This window comes from Parasteatoda tepidariorum, chromosome 2 (assembly GCF_982258835.1).
Source record: "Parasteatoda tepidariorum strain Cologne lab strain chromosome 2, Ptep-v5.0, whole genome shotgun sequence".
In the NCBI taxonomy this organism is placed as follows: domain Eukaryota; kingdom Metazoa; phylum Arthropoda; class Arachnida; order Araneae; family Theridiidae; genus Parasteatoda; species Parasteatoda tepidariorum.
This window is the reverse complement of record NC_141756.1, coordinates 108,358,476-108,380,505: the sequence shown is the minus strand read 5'-3', so window position 1 is coordinate 108,380,505 and position 22,030 is coordinate 108,358,476. Positions and strand designations below refer to the sequence as shown.

At 26.7% G+C, this 22,030-nt stretch overlaps 1 protein-coding gene and 1 long non-coding RNA gene across 23 annotated transcripts in view; both read left to right on the top strand.

Moving 5' to 3' along the window:
* The window catches only part of LOC147816012 (integrator complex subunit 11-like), a 46,492-nt gene that overhangs the window by 15,075 nt on the left and 9,387 nt on the right, over window positions 1–22,030 (top strand). For 4 of the 22 annotated variants that reach the window (XM_087157991.1, XM_087157992.1, XM_087157990.1 and 1 more), the window contains exons 4-7: window positions 14,610–14,708; window positions 15,650–15,806; window positions 18,589–18,631; window positions 20,840–22,018. In XM_087157991.1, coding sequence (XP_087014117.1) covers window positions 14,667–14,708; window positions 15,650–15,806; window positions 18,589–18,631; window positions 20,840–21,086 — 489 coding nt within the window. In that variant the 5' untranslated portion in view covers window positions 14,610–14,666 and the 3' untranslated portion in view covers window positions 21,087–22,018. The other 18 variants (XM_087158002.1, XM_087158001.1, XM_087157999.1 and 15 more) reach the window with 14 other exon arrangements.
* Window positions 2,886–11,343, top strand: LOC147816013 (uncharacterized). Its single transcript, XR_015431556.1, has 4 exons — window positions 2,886–3,037; window positions 4,220–4,301; window positions 7,638–7,727; window positions 11,222–11,343. It is a non-coding gene; the product is annotated as an uncharacterized LOC147816013 (long non-coding RNA).

Sequence of the window (22,030 nt, the reverse complement as noted above, 5' to 3'; positions counted from 1 at the left end):
GAGTAAATAAATATAAAATTTGTAAAATGTAAGAATAAAAAATGCAAAACAGTTTTCTTCTTCATAACGTCTCTTCAAGATGGTTATGTGTTAAAAGTAAAAAACTTACAGACTTTATCTTTAATTTGAAAAAGCGGTAAAAACTGTTCCACTTTGTTGTTATCATTCCAAAAACATTGTTTGTGTATTTATTAAGTATCATATAAGGCAAAATTCAGGCATGCTCATCAAAATTCAGACTTATAATAGCAACAAAAATATGCTGATTTCAAACTCATGCTGGAATAACAAAAATTCGTAGCAACGGATGGTAGAATTCTCTTGCTGGAATAGCAAAAATTCCTAGCAACCGATGCTAGAATTCTCATGCTGGAAAAGCAAAAATTCCTAGCAACCGATGCTAGAATTCTCTTGCTGGAAAAGCAAAAAATCCTAGCAAGTGATGGTCGTGATTGTTGCTAGACTAGCAAGATATTCCAGCAACACAGCTGGTATCTGTATGCTAGACAAGCAAATAAAGTGTGCCAATACATACCATGACATGCTAGTAATTTTGCTGGTACCAGCAAATATTTTTGCTAGATCATGCTGGGGTTTTTTTCTTTCTTTTTTTGCTGGTATATTGCATTTCAAGCTTGTCTAGCAAATAAATAGCAAAAATTTTAACCTGAATCTAACTTTAATACTAGTTCATTATCGCTGGTATACATAATGTATTTAAATTTGCTTCATTTAGAAATATTTTTGGGATTACATTCAAATTAAATATTGCATTCGCTATAATTTAACCAAAACATATTATTAACAAGGTTTTCTGGAAACATGAGGATGCTTAAGAACTCGGGCTACCGCATCGGGCTACCGAAGCGGGGATGCCATCCCTTCTGCAGAGGATCAAAATTGTGATGGCATGTCTTCGGATCATCCTTAGGGATGCTTCCCAGACCGTCGCCAATAGCCCATTGTGCAGCTCTAGTGCGACGTAAATGAACTACAACAACAACGTAACAAGTGAAAATTTAACCCACGTGGTTTTTCTTGCTTGGTCAATAGAGCTATTCACGCTGCATGCGAAAAAATAACATTTGCCAATTTGATGAAAATTCAAACAAAGCCCTATGATCAAATTCTTCGTCGGAAAATATATTTCACTAATCAGTTTCTTATTCTCATAACCAAAAATCATAAAAGAAAATTTTTTTTATACAGTAGGAATGGTTCTTGAGATTTTCCACCTGTGTCAAGCATATAGTTGAGGTAGTATTTCAACTCTATAGTGAATGAATGTTGAAAAAATGAATATTGTGCTTTTTCGATTATTAAACTAGTTATCGTTTAAGGAATTTTGAAATTGAAAATAAAATCTAAAAAACTAAATAAAAAACAATAAAAAACTTTCTCTCTCATCCTTTGGGATGTTTCCCAAACAGTCGCCAATAGCCCGGGGAGCAACTCTGGTGCTACGACTCTGCCTAAATCATATTTTTATTTCCCATTTAGTTCTTTTCAAACTAGTTAATATATCTGTTGTGTTAACTTTATAACGAAAATAATATGTGATAGTTCACGTTTTCATTATTAAACATTTAAACCAAAATGAAAATGCCCTCTGGGGCAATTCCAAAGATGCGGTAAGGAATGAGTGCCTGTTTCAATTGCCATTGTGTTGTAAGAAACTGGGGTGTCTTAATAGTTGGCCAAACAGGACAATGCCCAGGGGATCCCAAAATACTTTTTCAATAAAAAGATATTTCATTACCTGTTAAAAGTATTTGGTATCCAGAGATTGAGGGTGCTCCACGTGTTGGCTCCACCTAATGTGTTTGCCCTGCTGGGTGCCCCAAAAGTAGCTACGCTACTATTTAGAAACCCATAAAAATCACCCACAGCTCTCGTACAGCTTTAGAAATCAAATGCTCAATACCTTGAATTATGTAACGTTTAAAATAAATTTGAAAGACCTGTACGTAACGAGCGTAGCTTGCTTCTCCGGCAAATCACACCGTAACATAAAAAAATTTTCGTGAAAAAATTAGTAAAAGTACTTAAATTTTTATTAAAAATATGTTCTTCATTGTTCAATTTAATTAATTTTCGAGATCTTTGCAGTATCCAGCGTTAAGTATGATCACTGTGATTTTAAAAGTTTCATTTCGTCAATAAGCTTTAATAAAATCTTCATGTTAGCCAGCATTTAATTAATGTGCAAGTACATAAGAAAAAAGAGAGAGAAAGAAAAACTGTTACAACAATGTTGTCCTTATTTATTTTTTTTTTTCATAATTGATGTCATTGTCACAATTCTGTCATTATTTTCGAAAGCAAATATCAAAAACTGTTTTTTTTACTGAATGTAAAGTTAAGAAATACAGTCCATTTTTGCGATAACTAGACAAAAAAATATATATTTATTTATTATCTATATGCATTTTATTAAATATGTTTATATAGAGTTATTAAATATGTAGATTTATTTTAAAATATTTATTTATTATTACAAGGAACATAGAACCCTTAATTATGTATAAATAGCTGATAGAAAACAACTCGGAAATTAATACGAGATAGTCTAAAAAAAGAAAATAAATAAAAAAATTCATGTTTTTTTTATTTTTAATAAACTAAATAAATAACTGAATGTCATAATAAATTTGTTTCTTAATAAAATAAATAAATAAAAAGTTGAAAATTTTACTTAATAAAACTATTTTTTATCGATTATATTTAGTTAATTTGTTTGTTTTTTCTATTTGTTGCTTTTCTCATAAATATTTATATGCAATATAAAAAGCGCATTTCTAGTAATAACATAAGAAGAAAAAAAGAAAGAAATGTAAATTTTAATAAAATACTATTAAATACGCTCTCTGGGACTAAGTAGACTGAACGTTCTTTTACTCCCTTCCATTAGTGAATTTTCACTGAACTTTTTCAACTTTTGATCCGTAAAACTGGTGCGCTTTCTTGATGACTAAACTTGTTTGCACCTTGCTCTAATTGTTTACACACATGGCGGCGGCAGATTCATATGAATGAGGTGAGTTTTCTTTATGTTATTTATTATTATAACTTTTATTTAAATGTACTTTATCTGTATTATTCATAGTTGATTTGAGTTCCATTTAAATAATGCGTGCGCATTTATTATCTGTATTATAATGTTATTCGCATTGAATTGCACTCAAGTTAGGCTTAGCAGTCTATTTACATTTTTAATTCTTGTATTAGAAAGATTCTGTTTAAGTGTTTATTTTAGTTTACAGTAGAAATGTTACATCTTAAATATTTATATTACCGTCCTTATTTTTTTTTTGACAAAATTAGCTTTTAAATCATATATAATTTCTCTAATTGTTACATCATGTAGTATAATAATTTTAGCATTTGAAGATAATGTTAAAGTAACGTTTGTATAATTTCTATTAAAATAACTTTATTTTATTTTAAAATTTATTTATTCGCAGTTATGATTAATATTTTGGCTTGCTGTTATCCTATTCTATTGAAATGTAATGTTAAAGTAAAGGCGTTTTGTAAAAAGAAAAAAAAAATTAACTGTTTTATTTTATTTAAGATAATATTTTCTAATAGAAATATTAAGTAAACAAAACTTGTGAGTTTTTAATTTCAGAGTATTTAATAATGAACAATATACTAACTAATTTTCAAATTTGTGATTTAGAATTACCAAAAATATATTACAAATTAGAGTCTATAAATGTCCATCAATTATTTCAAATATTTATTTTTAATCTAACTAAATTTATTTGAAACTTTTTTGAATAACATGCTTGATTTGTCAATGGCATTTGCATAATTTTAAATAAGTAAATACATTTAAAAAAAATTATTTTTAATAAATATGTAAGGATTAAAACATTTTAAAAATCATTAATTTTGTTGAACATTGTTATATCAATGTAATCAATTTTTTTTTTTTTTTTTGTTATAGCTAACATTAGAAATGTTTAAATTGATTTATAATTAATTCACGAATTCACAGCAGGGATTTAAAAAATTATTTTGCAAAGTAAACAAAAAGAAAATGTAGGAAATTAAAAAAATTTTAAGTTGTTTGCTTAAAATAAAATCACTATAACAAAAGGCATTTTGAATTTATCTTCAGCTTTTTCATCTATAATTAGATTTCTTTTTATTAGTGTAGGTATCTACTTCTATTTATTTTAATGCTGTATCTTTTGCTCTATATTTGAAATAGAGTGGTGCACAGCCTGCGACTAGTGAGCCAGATGTAGCCTGCAGACTGTTGATATGCAACAAGGGAAAGCTTCTAAACACAAGTAAATCTATATTGTTTCTCAATTGCTTTTTCCATTGTTATTGCTCTGGAATTTCAAATGGGTTTAAAAAAGCAAAGATTTTTGTTGTGTTAATTTGCAAATTTCAATGATTACGCTTAGTTTTACCTTATTTCCTCCGATTTTTTATAAATTCAAATTGGGTTTTGACTGCTTTTAGGCAGTTAAAACTACTATTGCCATGTGGTTATTAAAATCCTGATTACATTTAATACGATATTCAGACTCTTGAATTGTGCTTTTAGTTATAATAACCACGTCTTCATGCTCTTTATTTGTGCTCTTTATTTTGTGTCTAACAATTAAAAGTATTTGATTTTCCGAACACATATTATCAAGTTTACTAATAAAAACATTACACTGAATTTACTGATAACAATTTGTAGAAAATAAAAATTAACATATATGATGTCTACATGAGCAAATACATGTGTGGCTCTTAGTTAATCTACCTGCTGTATTTTCACTTAAAAAGGTGACATTCCTATATTATAATGAAAATATGGTGTATAAGGATTGTATTTTATAGGAATTAGTTGAAATGCTTTTTGCAAAATAAATCCATTCTCTTTCAAATAATGTAATGAAGACGTAAATGAAGGATGAAAAAAAAAAACATTTTTACTTTGTTCGTAGTTCTAAAAATTTTTTACCAAAAATTTTTTTCTATTAAACTGTTATTTAGAAAATGCTATAATTTATTGCCGTCCGAGTATTAATGCAATTTTGCTTTATTAACACAGCAATATATTAACAAAAATTTTAAAGCTATGAATATCAGTGGATATTTGGAAAAACTTGTCTTTGAATGCTTCATAAATTTTGAAATAGCTGATTTCTCTAAAAAAAAAAATTTTAAGTTGAGACTTGAACCAATGAACAATACTTTTAAATTTCAACACTTATTCTTTATGTGTTCATTTGCTGTAATTGTGACTTAACTTAGAGTAACTAACTTATGTTTTCGACTTAGCATTTCAGTTAGAAATATATATATTCTCTCCCAATATACAATTCATATTAAATTTGGTTTATCACCCATTTTCCAATAACTATTTACAGGGTTGCCACAGGCGACTATGGTGACTTTTTTTGCCTAAAAAGGCTAGAAAAGCAACTATTTTCAGGAATAGGCGACTATTAGGAGACTTTTTTACTCTTAGCAAAGTTTTTTCGCATAAATGAGCGTTACTTTTCAGAACGTTAATAAAAGAAAGCGAATTTTTATACAATTATTTATGTCCAAAAAGCCAAAAATTTATATTTCCTTTAGATTTAATAAAGTATACTTGTTATTTTTTCTCTCTGAGGGGCAGTTTTGTTATTTTTAATTGTTTTTTTTTTTCCTTCTATTAACATTCATATTTTATTGTAATTCGACTCTTATTTAGGTACCTATTTTCTAAGATGTATACCTTTTTATATTTGTACAAATATAAAAAGGTATACATTTAGAATTGCAGCATAGATAGGACTGGGCGATAAATTGATGTATCGCGAAATATCGATTTAACGCATATATCGGTAGGCCGATGTAGTGACTTTCGTTTTAGGCGATGCGTCAGAAATTTGATTTAAACAGCCGGAATAAGGCTACAATCGCGGTTTAACTATTTAATATGCAAGGATCCTTGACTAAGCTAGCGCTGTTACCGCACTGACGAAGACGATTTTAATTTCGTCTTGGTGCAGAGATGTAGATAGTGTTTTGCTATAAAGATGATGTTAGTTTCGTGATGTTGAATGACGAAGAGCGAATTGAATCCCAGTTTCGTGCGAGGATCAGCGTTGTTATGTAGAACGCAATGCACAGTTTCTTTAAGTCCATTTTTGTCTTTTGGATTTTACGTTTTTTGAAGATTATGGGACTCAAGTCATTTTGCAATTGTTGTGCATTTTATTTTGTCAGAAATAATTGTCAGGTTCTTTGTAAATTATTTTCAGTCAGACTTACCATCAGATATACCATTTTTTTTCTGTCTGGGTTTAACGATTCTTGTCAATTATTTTTAGTAGACCTACGGTTACTTTGCGATTGCTGCACAATCGCTGTTATCTTAAATTTTCGTTCTGAACTCAATAGATCAATGAAACGAAAATATAAATGAAATAAAAAAAGATTTCCATTGATTTTTTTTCCATTATTGTGTTTCATTTTAAGCGATACAATTTAATAGGGGTATTTCGTATTTAACTTCATTATAAAAAGTTGGTTTTTTATTTAAATCTATTAAATGTAGGTAAGTATAATAATTTAATTATTGTTAAACCAATAAATGTCCAATCGTTTTTAACTATAAAAAAATTACAACAAAGCTTACATTTATTTAGTTTGCTTTCATTTTTGAGAAAATTAAAACGAAGTATAAAAAATTTGGCTATTAGTTAAAAAAAAAGAAAGAAACAACTAATTTTTTTTAATTAAATAAAGAATTTAGTAATGTTTTGTCGCTTTTTTAATAATTCGACATTAGTAATTTTTTTTTTTTTTGAAATTCTTTCAATATTTGTTTGTTTTATAATTTGTTAGATAGTCAGTATCATTTTTAAACAAATAAATCTTTAGTCGATTTTATTTTCAAAGAAAATAATAATGAATAAGTATTTCTTAAGTACAGAATTTGACTATTAGTTAATACTACCTTTTATTATTTTGAATAATTAAATAAAATGCTTCAAAAGCATGTTTTTTTTTCCAACAAATAATTTTAAAAAAATGTTTTTTTCTAAAGTAAACATTTCTTTGGTTTGTTTTCCACTTTCGTTTTTTTTTCCTTTAATTTTCATTGCATGTATGTAAAATATTTTGTTACAGTATTATTATTTTTAAAACAATAAATCTTAAATTATTTTTAATTCAAGAAAAATGAAATAAAGCTTGGGGTCATAGTAGAATATGTTTAGAATTAATATTTTCTTTCGTAATAGATTTATTCCTTTTTATTAATTTTTGATTGATTGAAAGATTTCCCATAGGTAATTTTTGAACATATGCTAAATCGCGATACATCACTTTAATGCGATGTCTAACTGACGATGTATCACAATTTAAAATTTCTGACATCACCCAGTCCTAGTCATAGTATTTTTCAATTAAGCTATAATTTTAGTTATTTGGCTACTATTTTTGATAGATTTTTATTCCTGTTCAGGCAACTATTTTCATTGTTTTAGGCAACTATTTTCATGCTTGAGGCTACTAAAAGCAACTATTTTGGTTCATTTTTTACTGTGGCAACCCTGTATTTATAAAACTTATTTTTTTATGAATATTTATAACTTTAAATTTAATTATGTGAATGTTTTATTTTGATTTAGTAAATCCATTGAAGAGGACATTATAGGAGCCAATAAACTGACAGCATGGACAGAAGGGTGTGAGAATTATGATGTTAGAATTAGCAGGAAGTAAGTAAAGTACTTAACTACCTTAAGTATTTAGTTTAAAATTATGTGTTAATCAAGGTTTTCATCACGATCTAGTGTTTGTGTTGAAGGGATGATTGTTTTTAATGAGGGTTTGCTGTGCTTAAGGAAACTTTAAACAAAATTATGTTGTGGAAAAAGAAAATTCTAAGATTTGTTTCCCCCGTTTTTTTTCTTTCTGTGATTGATAGCAACCTTTTCATTTAGACATTTTTTACTTAGTTTAAAATATATTTTTACAAAAGATTCATATTAGAGATAATATGACTATTAAAAGTTAATTTAACAATAAAAATATAAATATGTGAAAAATTAGTTAAACATACTAAATTAAAAGAACTTTTTTTTTAAATATTTGGAGAGGCAATATACATTTAATCTATTCCTTACAACTTTGAAATATTCCTTACAACTTTGAAATATGGGAATTGTAATGGAACTCTCCTTCCACATGAATCTTTCCAAACCAAATTGATGAATACTGAAGGATCAAAATTTTGATCCAAACTTCAGGAAAAAACGGTAGTTTCACAAAGTATTTTTTCTTAAAGTTTTATTATGTGTCTCGTGAGAAATGATAAATCCATATATTTATCATAATTTTGTGTTGATTTTTTAATATAATTTTTAATTTTCAAAAATTATGTCTAAATTTTCACGTAATAGGTACTGCTCAGAAAAATCTTGACTGACTACTGTACAAGTCATAATGGAGACATTGAATTGAAAATTCTGATATCTTGAGTCTCAATATTGATGTTTTTAGATCATTAAATGGTTATATGTATACTATATGCATATAACGATTGGGGAAAGATACTAGTTTTTTTTATTTAAGTTTCCTCTCTCTCTTTTTTTTATTTTTATTTCCCAGAGTGGTGAGTAGTTATTTTTCAGGTCTAGTTATGGAATTGAAACAAAATTTGTGAAGAAAAGTTACTCCCATGGTATGACATCCTCTTAAAAACGCAATGTAGCATTAGATTAAATATAAAATGAAAAGACAAATGAATTTTAAATATTTTTTGTTAAAATATCTTAATGTAAAAAAAAGCATTTTGAAAATATTAAAATAATTTAAAACTTAATGTTTGTATGACTTTGTAATTAAAAAAAATTAAAATACAGTAGAGCATAGATTATCCGAACTGCTCGGGACTGAACGTGGTTCGGATAATTAAATGTTCGGGTAATTGGAAAGTTGTTTAAAACCTAGTTTAAATGATTATTATTTATGCACCAACTTCCCTTCACACTTTTTCCCCCAATTGTAGAATTTCAGCACTTATCTATTCATAAACACATTCTGCTTTCCAACAATTGTAGATTGTCAGATTGTCAAAATGAAGCTCGCATTCTTTGATAATTTTCAGTTGAAGAGGGCTAAAGGGGTATGTTGGTTTAACTGTATAACAATACATGTATGTATGGCTACTATAAGAAAACTGCTAAAAGAGGTTGTAAATTAAATATGGTCTTCAGATGTAGTAGGTATTATCTATTCCTCTAAATTTAGAAAAATTGTCGATAAGTTAAAAAAAATTCTGAACTTTAAAAAGAGAAGAAAGAAAAAAAAGCGAATTCGGACATGTTTCGGATAATAAGGGTTCGGATAATCGGCGCTCTACTTTATCTAATTTAAACCAACTAACCTTAGTATATACTAAATCAAGTAATATTTATTTTTCTTTAAATTTTACTTTTATTTTATTACTCAATCCATTTTACAGAAAATCTTTTAAAAAAAAAAGGAATTATAAAATAATTGTATTAAAATTAGAGAGCAGCACTGTGCAGCATAATCATTACAGATTAAATCAGTACTGATGTTCATAATGTTATATATCAATGAGATGATCTTTGCTGCCTGCAAATAATAATTAATGAATTTTCTTAAAAATAAAAAAAAATTTAAGCATATTTCTGTGAGTCTCTTGCTTTCCTGTGTCACAATTCTTACTTTTTTTTCTACACAACTGTATATTCCAGCGGTTCCTGATTTTTTTTAATAATATGGAACCCTAAAAGACCAACCATCTCTTGGCGGTACCTGAACATTTTTAAATAAAGTTTATAAAAACATCGGTGAATGTATTTACCAATAAAAAAAATATTAAATTAAACTCTTAAAGATTTTCCAAGAGGAATGAAAAAATTTTCATAATTTATCTTCATAATAATCTTGAATCAGGTATTATGTCAGACAGTTGAATTCATGGTCCTGTAGCTGCATTTAGTCTAGCTATGAATTTTTTTTTAATTAAAAACTAAGAAATGAAATAAGCCAAATTGTGTTTTTATTGAAATGGAAGCAAAAGGAACTGCTATAAATGTTAAAGAAAAAAGAGTCTCAAGGATGGGTCTTTTTATTAGTGAATCTATTCTAGTTATTTCAGTTTAATTTGAAAAGCACAATGGGAAATAATACTACAATTTTTTACAGATGCGTAGGATTTTCAATTTAATATATTATTAGAAAAATTATTTTTAAAAATGTCTTTTCTTTTTTATTGGCATTAAACTTTAAATAATTGAAAAAAAGCATCTGCAATATTAAGTAATCGATTATTGTTGGGCCTAAATATGATAGCAGGTGTTAAAAATGTTTTTTATTTTTAGACTGCTTAAATTCCTATCACTTGGATCTCTTTCATTCTTCTAGGGTTCTGCAGAACAATGTTTAGGAACTGCTGGTATTTTTAATAAAAACAAGTTAATTATCAATTCTGATAAATAATTTGCTGGATAAATTTTGGTGAATGAAAGTGGCAAATCACTAAATAATCGCTTTCCCCCAAAAATACCACTTTTTTGTAAGAAAGAAATTCTACTGCAATATTTATAACAAATTTGTTTTGTTTTCCTAATCATAACATATTTTTAATACAGTTCTTTTAATAATGTTGGCAACAGGGCGAATTGTTAGGAATGAGCATGTTATTGAATGGAAATAGTGTAGTAGTTTTCTGCGTTTGTGTTAAATTTGCTATATTGAGAACCAGCTTCTATTCTTTAGTCCGTCAGGTGCCTGGGAAATTGTATACCCTTACTTGCTACTCCTAGATTATATGCGTTTAGTTTAATCTTTGTTTTTGAATCTTTATCAAAATCAAGATAATAATGTTAATAAGAAATGTCAAACATTACATGCAAATTCCGTTGCAGCATATTTCATGCAGCAGCCTTTTTTGCTAACATTTTAGATTTTCTATGATTGTATATAAAATCATGTTTTTTTTAAATTCATGTCTTTTCTTACCAATACAAATGCATAAAAATGTAACCAGACAATCAGGTTTGTTTAATATGTAAGGTAATATGTGATGCTATCTTATAAAAAATATTACTTTTATTTAATTTTGTGCAAAACAAGTAAATATATTCAACTTTATTTTATAAAAAGTAGTAAGTTTAATTCTGCAGTCTTATATGATTTTGTGATTTAGTATTGCTTAAATTTTATTTATTTTTTTAAGGTGCTGCAAAGCTTTATTATAAGGAGGCCATAACGGCGGAAATGTAGATATTGAAAATGAGGAAGAAAAAATATTGTATTATTAGTTGCATTGTATTTTTCTAAATAAATGTCTTTTTTTTATCTTTGTATTTTTATTTTTAAATAAATATTTTACATTTTGTTTGGGAAAGCAGCAACAGAAAGACCTTTAATTAACAAGCTTGACATTTAAAATTAGTATACATTTGACATTTAAAATAATTTAAAATTATCCGGTTACAGTTACAATATTTAGTTGTAAAATTGTTCAATTTAAATTTGAAATTCCATTTTCTTATTTCCTCCCTTTTTATGTAGAATTATACCAAAAGCAAGTTTTACCCCTTTATGTGAAATTAGACTTTAAGTAAAATTTTAATGATAACCAATAAATTATATTGCATCATAATGGATTTATTTTTTGTTAGCCCATTTTAAAAATCCATCATACAATATTGAATATGCTACGTTGGCCCAACATGAAAAAGTGCCAATTCCTAACTTTGGATGTTGGGCCCCAACATAAAGCATGATGGTTTGTGATGGAAAATTATAATGGTAACCTGTAAATTATATTGGATCATTATGAAAATCCATCATAGTACTATGTTGGGTATTCTATGCTAACCCAACATAAAATTCCATTATGCTATTTTGGCCCAACATAAAAATCCACCATACACTGTTTGGTATGCTTTGTTGGCCCTACTTAAAAGGTGTGAGTTCCTAAATGTGATACAGGGAATTTATGATGGTCTCATCAAGCTATATGTTGATCTTTGATGAGAATTCAAGATGGTAACCATCAAATTTATGTTGGTTCATCAAGGTTTTTTGCCTTGGAATGGTGGTAGAGAAATAATCTAAAAATAGCAAAATTTAAAAGCAACTGATGGTAATATTCTTATGCTAGAATAGCAAAAATTAAAAGCAACGGGACGTAGAATTTTAACAACTGAAAAGCATAATTTAAAAGCAACTGATAGAATTCATGCTGGAATAGAAAAAAATCCTAGCAACCGATGGTAGAATTCTCTTGCTGGAAAAGCAAAAATTCCTAGCAACCGATGGTAGAATTATCTTGCTGGAATAGTAAAAATTCCTAGCAACCGATGCTGGAATTCTCTTGCTGGAAAAGCAAGAATTCCTAGCAACCGATGCTAGAATTCTCTTGCTGGAAAAGCAAAAATTCCTAGCAACCGATGCTAGAATTCTCTTGCTGGAAAAGCAAAAATTCCTAGCAACCGATGCTAGAATTCTCTTGCTAGAAAAGCAAAAATTCCTAGCAACCGATGCTAGAATTCTCTTGCTGGAAAAGCAAAAATTCCTAGCAACCGATGCTAGAATTCTCTTGCTGGAAAAGCAAAAATTCCTAGCAACCGGTGGTTGTGATTGTTGCTAGACTAGCAAGATAATCCAGCAACACAAGCTGGTATCTGTATGCTAGACAAGCAACAAAGTGTGCCAATACACACCATGGCAAGCTAGTTTTTTTGCTGGTATCAGCAAACATTTTTGCTAGTTCAAGCTGGTTTTTTTGCTAGTACATATCATCTCATGCTTGTCTAGCAAACAAATTCCAGCAAAAATTTTAACCTGGGTAATTAATTGAAATTAATTTTATTTCTATTAATATCTTTTACTCTTAATAAGTATAGAATAAAATATAAGTATAGAATAATACTCAATAAATTTAGCTTAATAAAGCTTATCTTCTTTAATTTTTTGTTTTATGAATAAATTTAAACGTGGAATTTATAGTTTTATCTTTTATATTAAATTTACAAATCCAATGTAAATGAACAAAACCTGTTTAAAAACTTAGTTTCAATGAATTTCATAAATTTTAATTTTATTCTTTGTGATAATTAAGGATTTCTTCCATTTCATCCAGTTTATCCCATTACATTCTGAATGTGCAAAAATAGTGTCTTATCCCGGTTAGGATGCAAGGTATGCCATTTATAAAAGTTTAAACCCTATTCTAAATTTATAAATTTCGGAAATGCTTCAAGCAAATTTAAGAGGAAATCATCAGGCAGGACTTTTAGCTTTCTACTTTACACTGTAGCATATAAATCAGTTTAAGAAAAAATACTTCCTAATACATTAACATGTTAATTTTATTTATTCAGTTTTTAAAATTACTTACTAATAATTATTTTTTCTATTATGAGACAGCATAAATATTAACTGAAGGCAAGTAAATGACTGTATTGACATTAGCATGACTCTGAAATTTTGTTTCAGGTTATACTCTTATGAGTGAACACAAACGAAAAAAGTTACATAAATTTTTATTTGGCATAAAATAACATAATTTATAAGTATTTCTATGTGAAGTTATTTAAAAATTAAAAAAAAAAAATTTAATATTTTTGCCAGATTCTTACTGATTTTCTAAAGTTAATTTTTAATTTTTACTACACTTTTTTTTCCTACTTGAAAATGCTTCGGCAAAAAAAAAAAAAAAAAAAAAAAAAAAAAAAAAAACGCAAGAATTTACAACAGTTAGTTTGAAAAGTTTTAAGCATTTACATTGAAAAGTATTTACATTAAAAGCATTTACATTGAAAAGTATTTACATAATTAAAACATAACTCCCAATATTCCCTTTCTTGTATGTTTTCAAAATTTATGATAACTACTGAAATCAAACAAAAAAATTTATCAATTAATAAAAAATGAGGTCAAGTGCTTATGACTTACAGTATAAATTTTTAAAACCTTGGTCTTTTGTTAATTTATTTTTGTAACATAATAGACCAGCCAATCATAACTAAGGCACTGGTTTTCAGTTTTGCTGCATAAATGAGTTATTATATATATTTCTTACTATATTTATTTATTAATTCAAAATATTTTTGGAGATGTAATGAAAAATTAAATTTCCCTTTATTTAAATACAGGGTGCGTAGCGTTTTTAAAAAGTGTTTAAAAGTGTTTATTTTTTATTTATGTTTTTTAAAAGCTGTTAAAGATGCTTCTTCTATTCGGGATTTGAAAAAAGTGTTTAATTCTATCTTTTAAAGAGAGATTTTTTCTTTGCCGTGTTGATTGGGGTTTTAAATTACGAAAAAGCACGATTTTCACAATTTTCTCTTCAATATTTATCAGAAACTACTTATTTTATCATGTTTATGTTAAGTTTCTTAAAATGTTATTGAATTTTATTGATTTTATGTGTATAAATTAAGAACTTTAAACAATAGAAAAAAATAATTTTTATTAGTGCACAGATCCTAATTATGATTTTTTTTTAAAGTGATTAAAAATATTTTTTGAGTGCATAAAACGTACTTAAAGAGTGCTTATGTTTTGTTGAAAAATCTGGCTATGCACCCTAAAATAAAATATTGTTTATGCAGGTTGTTGATGACCTTGAAATCACAGCTTGTTATGCTGGACATGTATTGGGTTTTGCAATGTTTTTGATAAAAGTAAGATCACAATCAGTAGTCTACACAGTAAGTCTTTTTTTCTCAACTATTGTCATTGTAAATAATTAATTGGTTTATAGTTTCTTATATTTATTTTGATTGAGCTTTTGTGTTTTTGAAATGGGAGGAAAGCTAGGCTTTAAGTATTATAATTTTATTATTAGAGTTATTTTTGGAAAGTCTGTGAAAAATTTATTTTATTCACATTGATTTGCATTTCTAAAACATAATACTTACCCATACTTGTCAGAAGTATTTCAGTTTCTTTTTCATACAGTAAAGCCTACTAAGTTTATGTTATGTCTATGTTGACCTCTTATCAAGAACCAAATTCATCCTATGTTGAAATAGAAGACCTTTTGCAACTCATCCATCTCCCTATTTTCTTCTTATTATTATTGTTTTAATAAATAAATTTTGTAACACAAAAAAATGAAATTAAAATTGATGTAAGCTTAATTTTTTTTACGAATAATAAATAACATTATTAGGGAAATACCTACATTTGTCATTTTAGCTTATATGTAAGTTAACTATTATTTTTTTTAGCAAATTGTAATTCATTTTAATATTTAATTAAACCTTTTAAACTGAATGAGGTAGTTGTTAATTGAAAATCTAGTTACAAATTTTGAAATAATGTGGAAAATAAAGTAACTTTTTTTTATCTTTACTGGAAATAGGAATTAACAGATAAACAAGGAAATTTGTACTATCTGAGTAAACTACTATAGTTATGCACTGCAAGTGGTCTGCTTATATAGTACTATAAACTGCAATAGATTGAAGAGAAATACAGCTGACAAATTTATAAAAATATTAGCCATTTATTTCTTTAAAATTTAAATTATGTATATTTCTTAAAGTGTAGGTGTATCTGTAATGCGGTTTCTTTTATCCACATTTATGTTTTTACATTTCAACGCATGTTTTCTGTTTGTGCATATTCTGAAATACATCTGTTTTAGGGGAATTTTAACACCACTCCAGATCGTCACTTGGGACCAGGGTGGATTGATAAATGCAGGCCAGACCTGCTGATTACAGATTCTACAGATGGTACTACAATTAGAGACTCAAAATGTTATAGAGAAAGAGATACATTTCCAAAGTATCATTTCCAAAGTAAAAGATTTAGAAACAATGATTTTTAACTTATAAATATCAGTTTTCAATAAGTCATAGGCTGTTAAATGAAGGGCAACATCATTTGAAATTTTCAACCATGGTAAGGGAATCTGTTACCAAGTACAGTTTTTTTTTTTTAATTCACACTAATAATAGAAAATGGAAAGAATAATAATTAAAGTAAACTATAACAAAGCAGGTTATCTTGCACAAATATGTAGAAACATGTCTCATTTTGATTTACAAAAAAAATTCTCAAGGAACTTTTGATATTTTACGTGTGATACCAAAATACATAATTAATTGTACTGTAGCACTAGGATTCAATATAATCAATTATTTTTTTCTGTTTAAAACAAGATTTTGATAATAATATTTTTTATTTTAAATTAGTTATTTATACACACCACTCAGTCAGACACCACTGCTTTTCTTTTCATTACATTTGTTTTTATTTATTTTCATCTCTTATTTCACATTTTCTTTATAAAATGAAGTAATATATGAAAAGAAACAATATAAATATTCCTGAAGGTTAATTTACAATAATGTATTTCACCTCGGAACCTAATAAAATTTTTGCAACTAAGCTGTACTTTAAGTTATTTATATTGTTACTTAAAATTGATTAATGAAGTTTTAATATATTTTTTAAATTTAATTTTATTTTTTTGAGGTAAGCAACTCAGTTTTAATTTTTTTAGTAACAATTTAATTTCATTTAGAACATTTTAAATCAATCATTTTGCTTAGAGCTTGAAACATTTGTGTATTTAGAGAAAAAATAATTTCAGAACATTCTGTAGTTATTTATTTATATTTTTGTGTAAAGAAAAAAAATAATTTTGTATTAAAAATATTAAACCTACTTGCATAGCAAACTAAAACAATAACTCACATCCTATTCAATTTTTAGGTAAATGGGATAAAAATTATTAGTTATTTATTGGGTCTTAAATTGGTCAACGAAACTGGAGAGGGGGTATAAAGAAAAGATTAAAATTTATTCTAGAATTCCTATTAAATTTTTTTCCAAAAATTTGGCCCATCTTTTATGTTACAACTGGACATATCTTCTTGCTTGTTCACAGCTAGCTATGCCACTAAATAGAAGTAAAATGCAAATCGGTAAATATTGTTTAATTTTATGCAGGCAGTAAATAAAGCTATTATGTATTATCATTTTTCTTGTGCCCAGAAAAATTTCTTATAGGCTAATAATACAGTAAAAAATTGTTTTTTTTCCTTTTAATGTACAGTGATTATTATTTTTTTTTTCAATCGAATTTTTTTTTATTGCGTATAAAAATAGTGAATTTTTTCAACATTTTTCCCATATTTTGTTTTTTATAAAAAGTTTTTATTCCATGATTTTTAAAATTATTAAATTTAAGAAAATATTGCTCAAATATGAGTTTTATTCATATTCTTGTTTATATATTACATTGATGTTAATGTATTTCATTGTTGTTAATGTACATTGCATAGTTAAATGAGTGATTTTTCAACTAACTTTTATAAGATGGAAAATGTTATGAAACATATTAATCTGACCATTGCAACAGGAAATAGAAGATAATTTAAATTTAAAGAAGCTATTTAAGTAAAAAGTAATATTTATAGCATTAAGATTAAAATTAAAGTAATTTTCAGTCATTATAATGGTTATCATTAACTAAAATTTCTATACAATTTGAGAAATTTACATCTGACACTAAAGTAAAAAATTTCAAATTAATTATGTATCATCTTTCACAAACAACTACATAGAATTTTTTATTCAAATGTCAGCTTCAAAATTCAGTCAAGTTTAAATTTAAATTACAAACAAATTCACAGAGTTTAGACAATTTGTAAATTAGTAATACTTTTTTTTGCTTTCTCGCGATTTGCATCCGAAAGCAGCACTTTAATCCATTTAAATTAAAATTATAATAATCAGTTTTTATAAATCAAATTGTTTTTCGATAGGTTATGATATACTAAATATTTAATGTAAAAATTTGATGATTATAAACTTTTGTTTTATTACATAGTCTTTCTAAGAAATTAATGTTCATTTTTTTCCGACACCATGGAATTGCCCAGATGTAAAAACAAAGCCAATTAACTCATCTAATCTAGGAAACCATGTTAGATTGGAATTCTTAATATATTCTAATTTCCATTAGGAAAGAAAAAAAATTAAAGAATTTTATCTAGTGTTTTTCTTTTCTATAGAATATGCAACAAGAAATTGACAATTTTTCATTTACAAATACTGAATGTCTTAAAATAATAGTGCTAATTTGAAACAAACAACATTAGTTAAACATTTGACTTATGATATTGTTTTAAAGAAAATTATTTCAATGAATTTTATAAAGAGCACTGTTTGGATAAAATACAGTATAAAATGGCTCTATATTGAAATGTAAATAAACATAAAAATTTACTGGTTTCTAACTATTTGGTACATTTTGTGCAAAAACTATTTAAACTTAAAAATAATTTTATTCATTAAAAGTGTTATTTTCTGCAAGCTAAACATTGTTTCCTCCACATCTATTCAAGATGATAGATTAAAAAAAATAACATTTTTATATTATCTTTATTTAATTTAAATATTTCCCTTTATTTAATGATTTTTTTTTTGAATTTTTTAAGTAAATTATTTTGTTTCATTTTAAATTTCTTTATATAAACTTTTTTTTTTAAAAAAAGAGAAAACTTTTATTTTGTTTGATTTTATGAAAATTATATCTTTATTCAATATGTAACAAAATCTCCTTAATTTCAGTTCTGAGGAAAAGGAATAGCTTACTACAAAGCTCCTTTCTAAAGTAAGTAACAATTAACTACTCTTTAATAATTTTATCTGTAAAGTGGTTGGAACTTTTCTCTTTAACTTTTGTCATCGCCCAACCAAGACCAAGCACCTACACTCTCTTTATATGCATATAGTGTAGGTGAAAACTTTTCTTCCTGTTTACAGGCCCTCATTGCATTTTTTTTCACCATATAAAAACTTTTCATAAAGTTTACATCTCAATTTTTACAAAATTTTGAAAGACTTTTAAAAAACATTTTATAGAAATTTCATTAGAAATTATCATTCTTTGCTCTTTGTGTGAGTGCTGGTAACTTTTATACAAAATATTTTTTGACCAATTTCCCTATTTTTTCAGTTTTAACTGTACAAATACAGTCGCTATTTTTTTTTTCTTGTGCAAAACTATAAGACATTTAAAAAACTATAAGAAATTTAAACTATAACTAAAACTATAAGAAATTTGAAATATGCTAGATAGTTCATGTAAGTGATATTTAAGGTTACAAAAACTTCTTTTCCCTGGATAGACATGCCCCTCATTCGACAAAATTGTGTACTTGACCCTAAGAATATGGGAGATATGATCCTTAGATCTAAATTGGGACATTGGTTGGAAATTTAAGCCTCTTACTATTAAAATCTCTAAAACTATTTAAGCAAATCAAATACATTTTGTGTTTGATTCTATAATTAAAAATTATTGTCTGCAAAAATTAATTAGCTTATTAAAAATTAGATTTATAAACCACTAAAATTATTTCTTTTAAGTATTCTGTGTTTCAATTTGTGCACTGTATAGCGTGCAACAACAAAAAATAAAACAGACTAGCCCGAATAACTTTTGTTTTAATGATTAGATCTTCATATTTTAGGACTCAACTGGTCTGAGGGGATAACCTGAAATATGCTAATAAGTCAGGTGGTTAAGTTACAAAATCAAACACAAAAACATTTCTCTGAATAAACACTCCTTTTTGTCCAAAAATTCAGATTTATGTTCCCCAAAGTTTGTTCAGGAGAGCGATCCAAAGCTTTGTTAATTTCACTTTTTGCAGTATCTCGAGAACTTCTTAAGTTAATTTGAGCTTTTTATTAACAATCATAAAATTAATCTATCCAAAGATAATTCCATACAAAAATAAATTTTATTAAATATTTATTATTGTATTTAATAATAGTCGAAAAAATTTTGAAGTGTAAGCTATACATCATTTCAAAGTATGTCATTTTACATGGAAAAAATACATTTGAGTGAAATCGGTTGAATAGTTCCGGCGAAATTCAATTTTGACAACGCTACTTCTTTAATTCTGATTTTGTATTTTGCCATGTAAATTTTCTTACTTTCAAATTATGTAAAAAATTGCATACCTTACATTTAAATTTTTTTTTTTTTACATTCCTAAGTAAAATTATAAAAAATGTAAAGTTAAAGTATGTTAAGTAAATGTAATTATCTTTGGATAAACAAATTTTATAAGTCTGTGCAAGAATTTTTCATTACACTTGAAAAGTTCTTGAAATATGGCAAAATAAGCAAAAAGTAAAATTAAGATTAGGGTGATTTCACAATATTGTGCAAGTTGCGAACATGACATTTACAAAGTTTGATTACTCATAATTAAATGAAAAGTTGAGCTTAGTAACTGGTTTTTGTATCATAAAATTCAGGAGACATGTCATCTTTTAATCCAATTCATATTTAAAAATAAAAATGAATTTAAACAGCTTTAAAATAAAAATTTTAAGCGTTGCTGGCATGACGCAGAAAAATCTGTTTTTAGAATGTTTTTCTACATTCACCAAAATCTCTGAATTTTATGAAATAAATGACAACTTTTTTTAGGTAAGATTTCAATGTATATTTATATAAAGGAAATCACAAGAATTTTGACGAAATAAAATTAATTTAATTAAAAATTACCAAATTAAAAACAATATGTATGTTGCGGAACATGACTTTGCAGACATGACAGAAAGTTTCTCATTATAAATAACCTTCTTAGATATGGTCATATATCATTGGAATATTATATATTTCTTTTGTTAAATGAAATATTAAGTAAATCGGGATTGTAAAATTATTTTTCTTTTAATATTTTAAACTTAAATTTTATTATAAAATTAATTATTCTAAATTACTTTTATTTTAGATTTTAGGCAAAAGATGTGTCAAGAAACGTATTACAATTTATTTATTATATTATTTATCTTTAAGGCAAGTTCTGAATTGTATGAAAAAAAACGTGCAGAATGATCAGGTGAAGGATCGCATGGCAAAGGGCATAAGTATGAGTCTATTGAAATTGTTTCAAATTGCAGTGTTTTTCCAAATACTTAAACTTGTTTATAGCTACGGGTTTGAAGTGTTGTTTAAGTGTAATATTTGTCTTACTTGTAAAAATTATTTCTCCTGGCCACCAATAGTTATCAAACAATACGGCTATCCACTGGCCATCTTCTAAAACTGTAACCTGGTGTTTAAGCTTGTTGTTGTGAAGCTACAGCAAGATTTGAAGGCAGTTTAGTAAATATTTCAGCTAGGTGCATGATTTGGGGACTAGAGAAAGGAGAATTTAAAGGAAATTCAACTAAATTAAGTGTTATATGTGAGATAAAATGCAATAATCTCGTATTTGAGATAGATTTGCAGAGACTATAACGTTCTTTCAGCATTGATGCCTCATGATCGACAGTGTCTTTGCTTATGTACATAATTTTTATATTCCCATCTGAAATTTTACAAGCCACTTCAGAAAACAATTTTGCATCAACGACAACTTCTCTACCTTGCAATACCTACTCCAAACTACATTTTTGATGGCGCCACCTATTCCATCAACGGCACCTTTCCCATGAGCTGTTTTCGAAGAATGACCAGTCAGTATCAATGTTGAAATCTTCTTTGTGAAAGTCAAATTTACGAGCATAAATTGATTTTCGATATAACTGGCAGCTCCATCAGACCAGTAATGTACTTTTTCAGTTGTGCTTTTTTTTTTGTTCCATTAGATGAGATAAAATTTTTTTAGTAAAAACTTGCACGCTATCTTTATTGTGTGAATGGTCATCAGAGATAATGGCATAGGACTGATGGTTTAAAGAATTATTTCTACCATCCTTGAAATATGCAACACAAGTGTACACTGTGACGTGGTTGATAAAACTTGACGATTTTGTCTAAATTTTTTTCTGGTATTTTTTTATTTAAATATTTTTTGACACTGAAATCTTGACAGGACCTGTCTATGCAGTCAATATGTTCATCATCAAAATTACAAACACTTTCTTTTGCAGTTATTTCCGAATTTTTCGGAAGATCAGGACAGAGAGCTCGGATTCCTGAAAGAATCATAGAAATGTTTTCGTGGTATATACACATACAGACTTCTTGGTCTTTCTTTCCAGA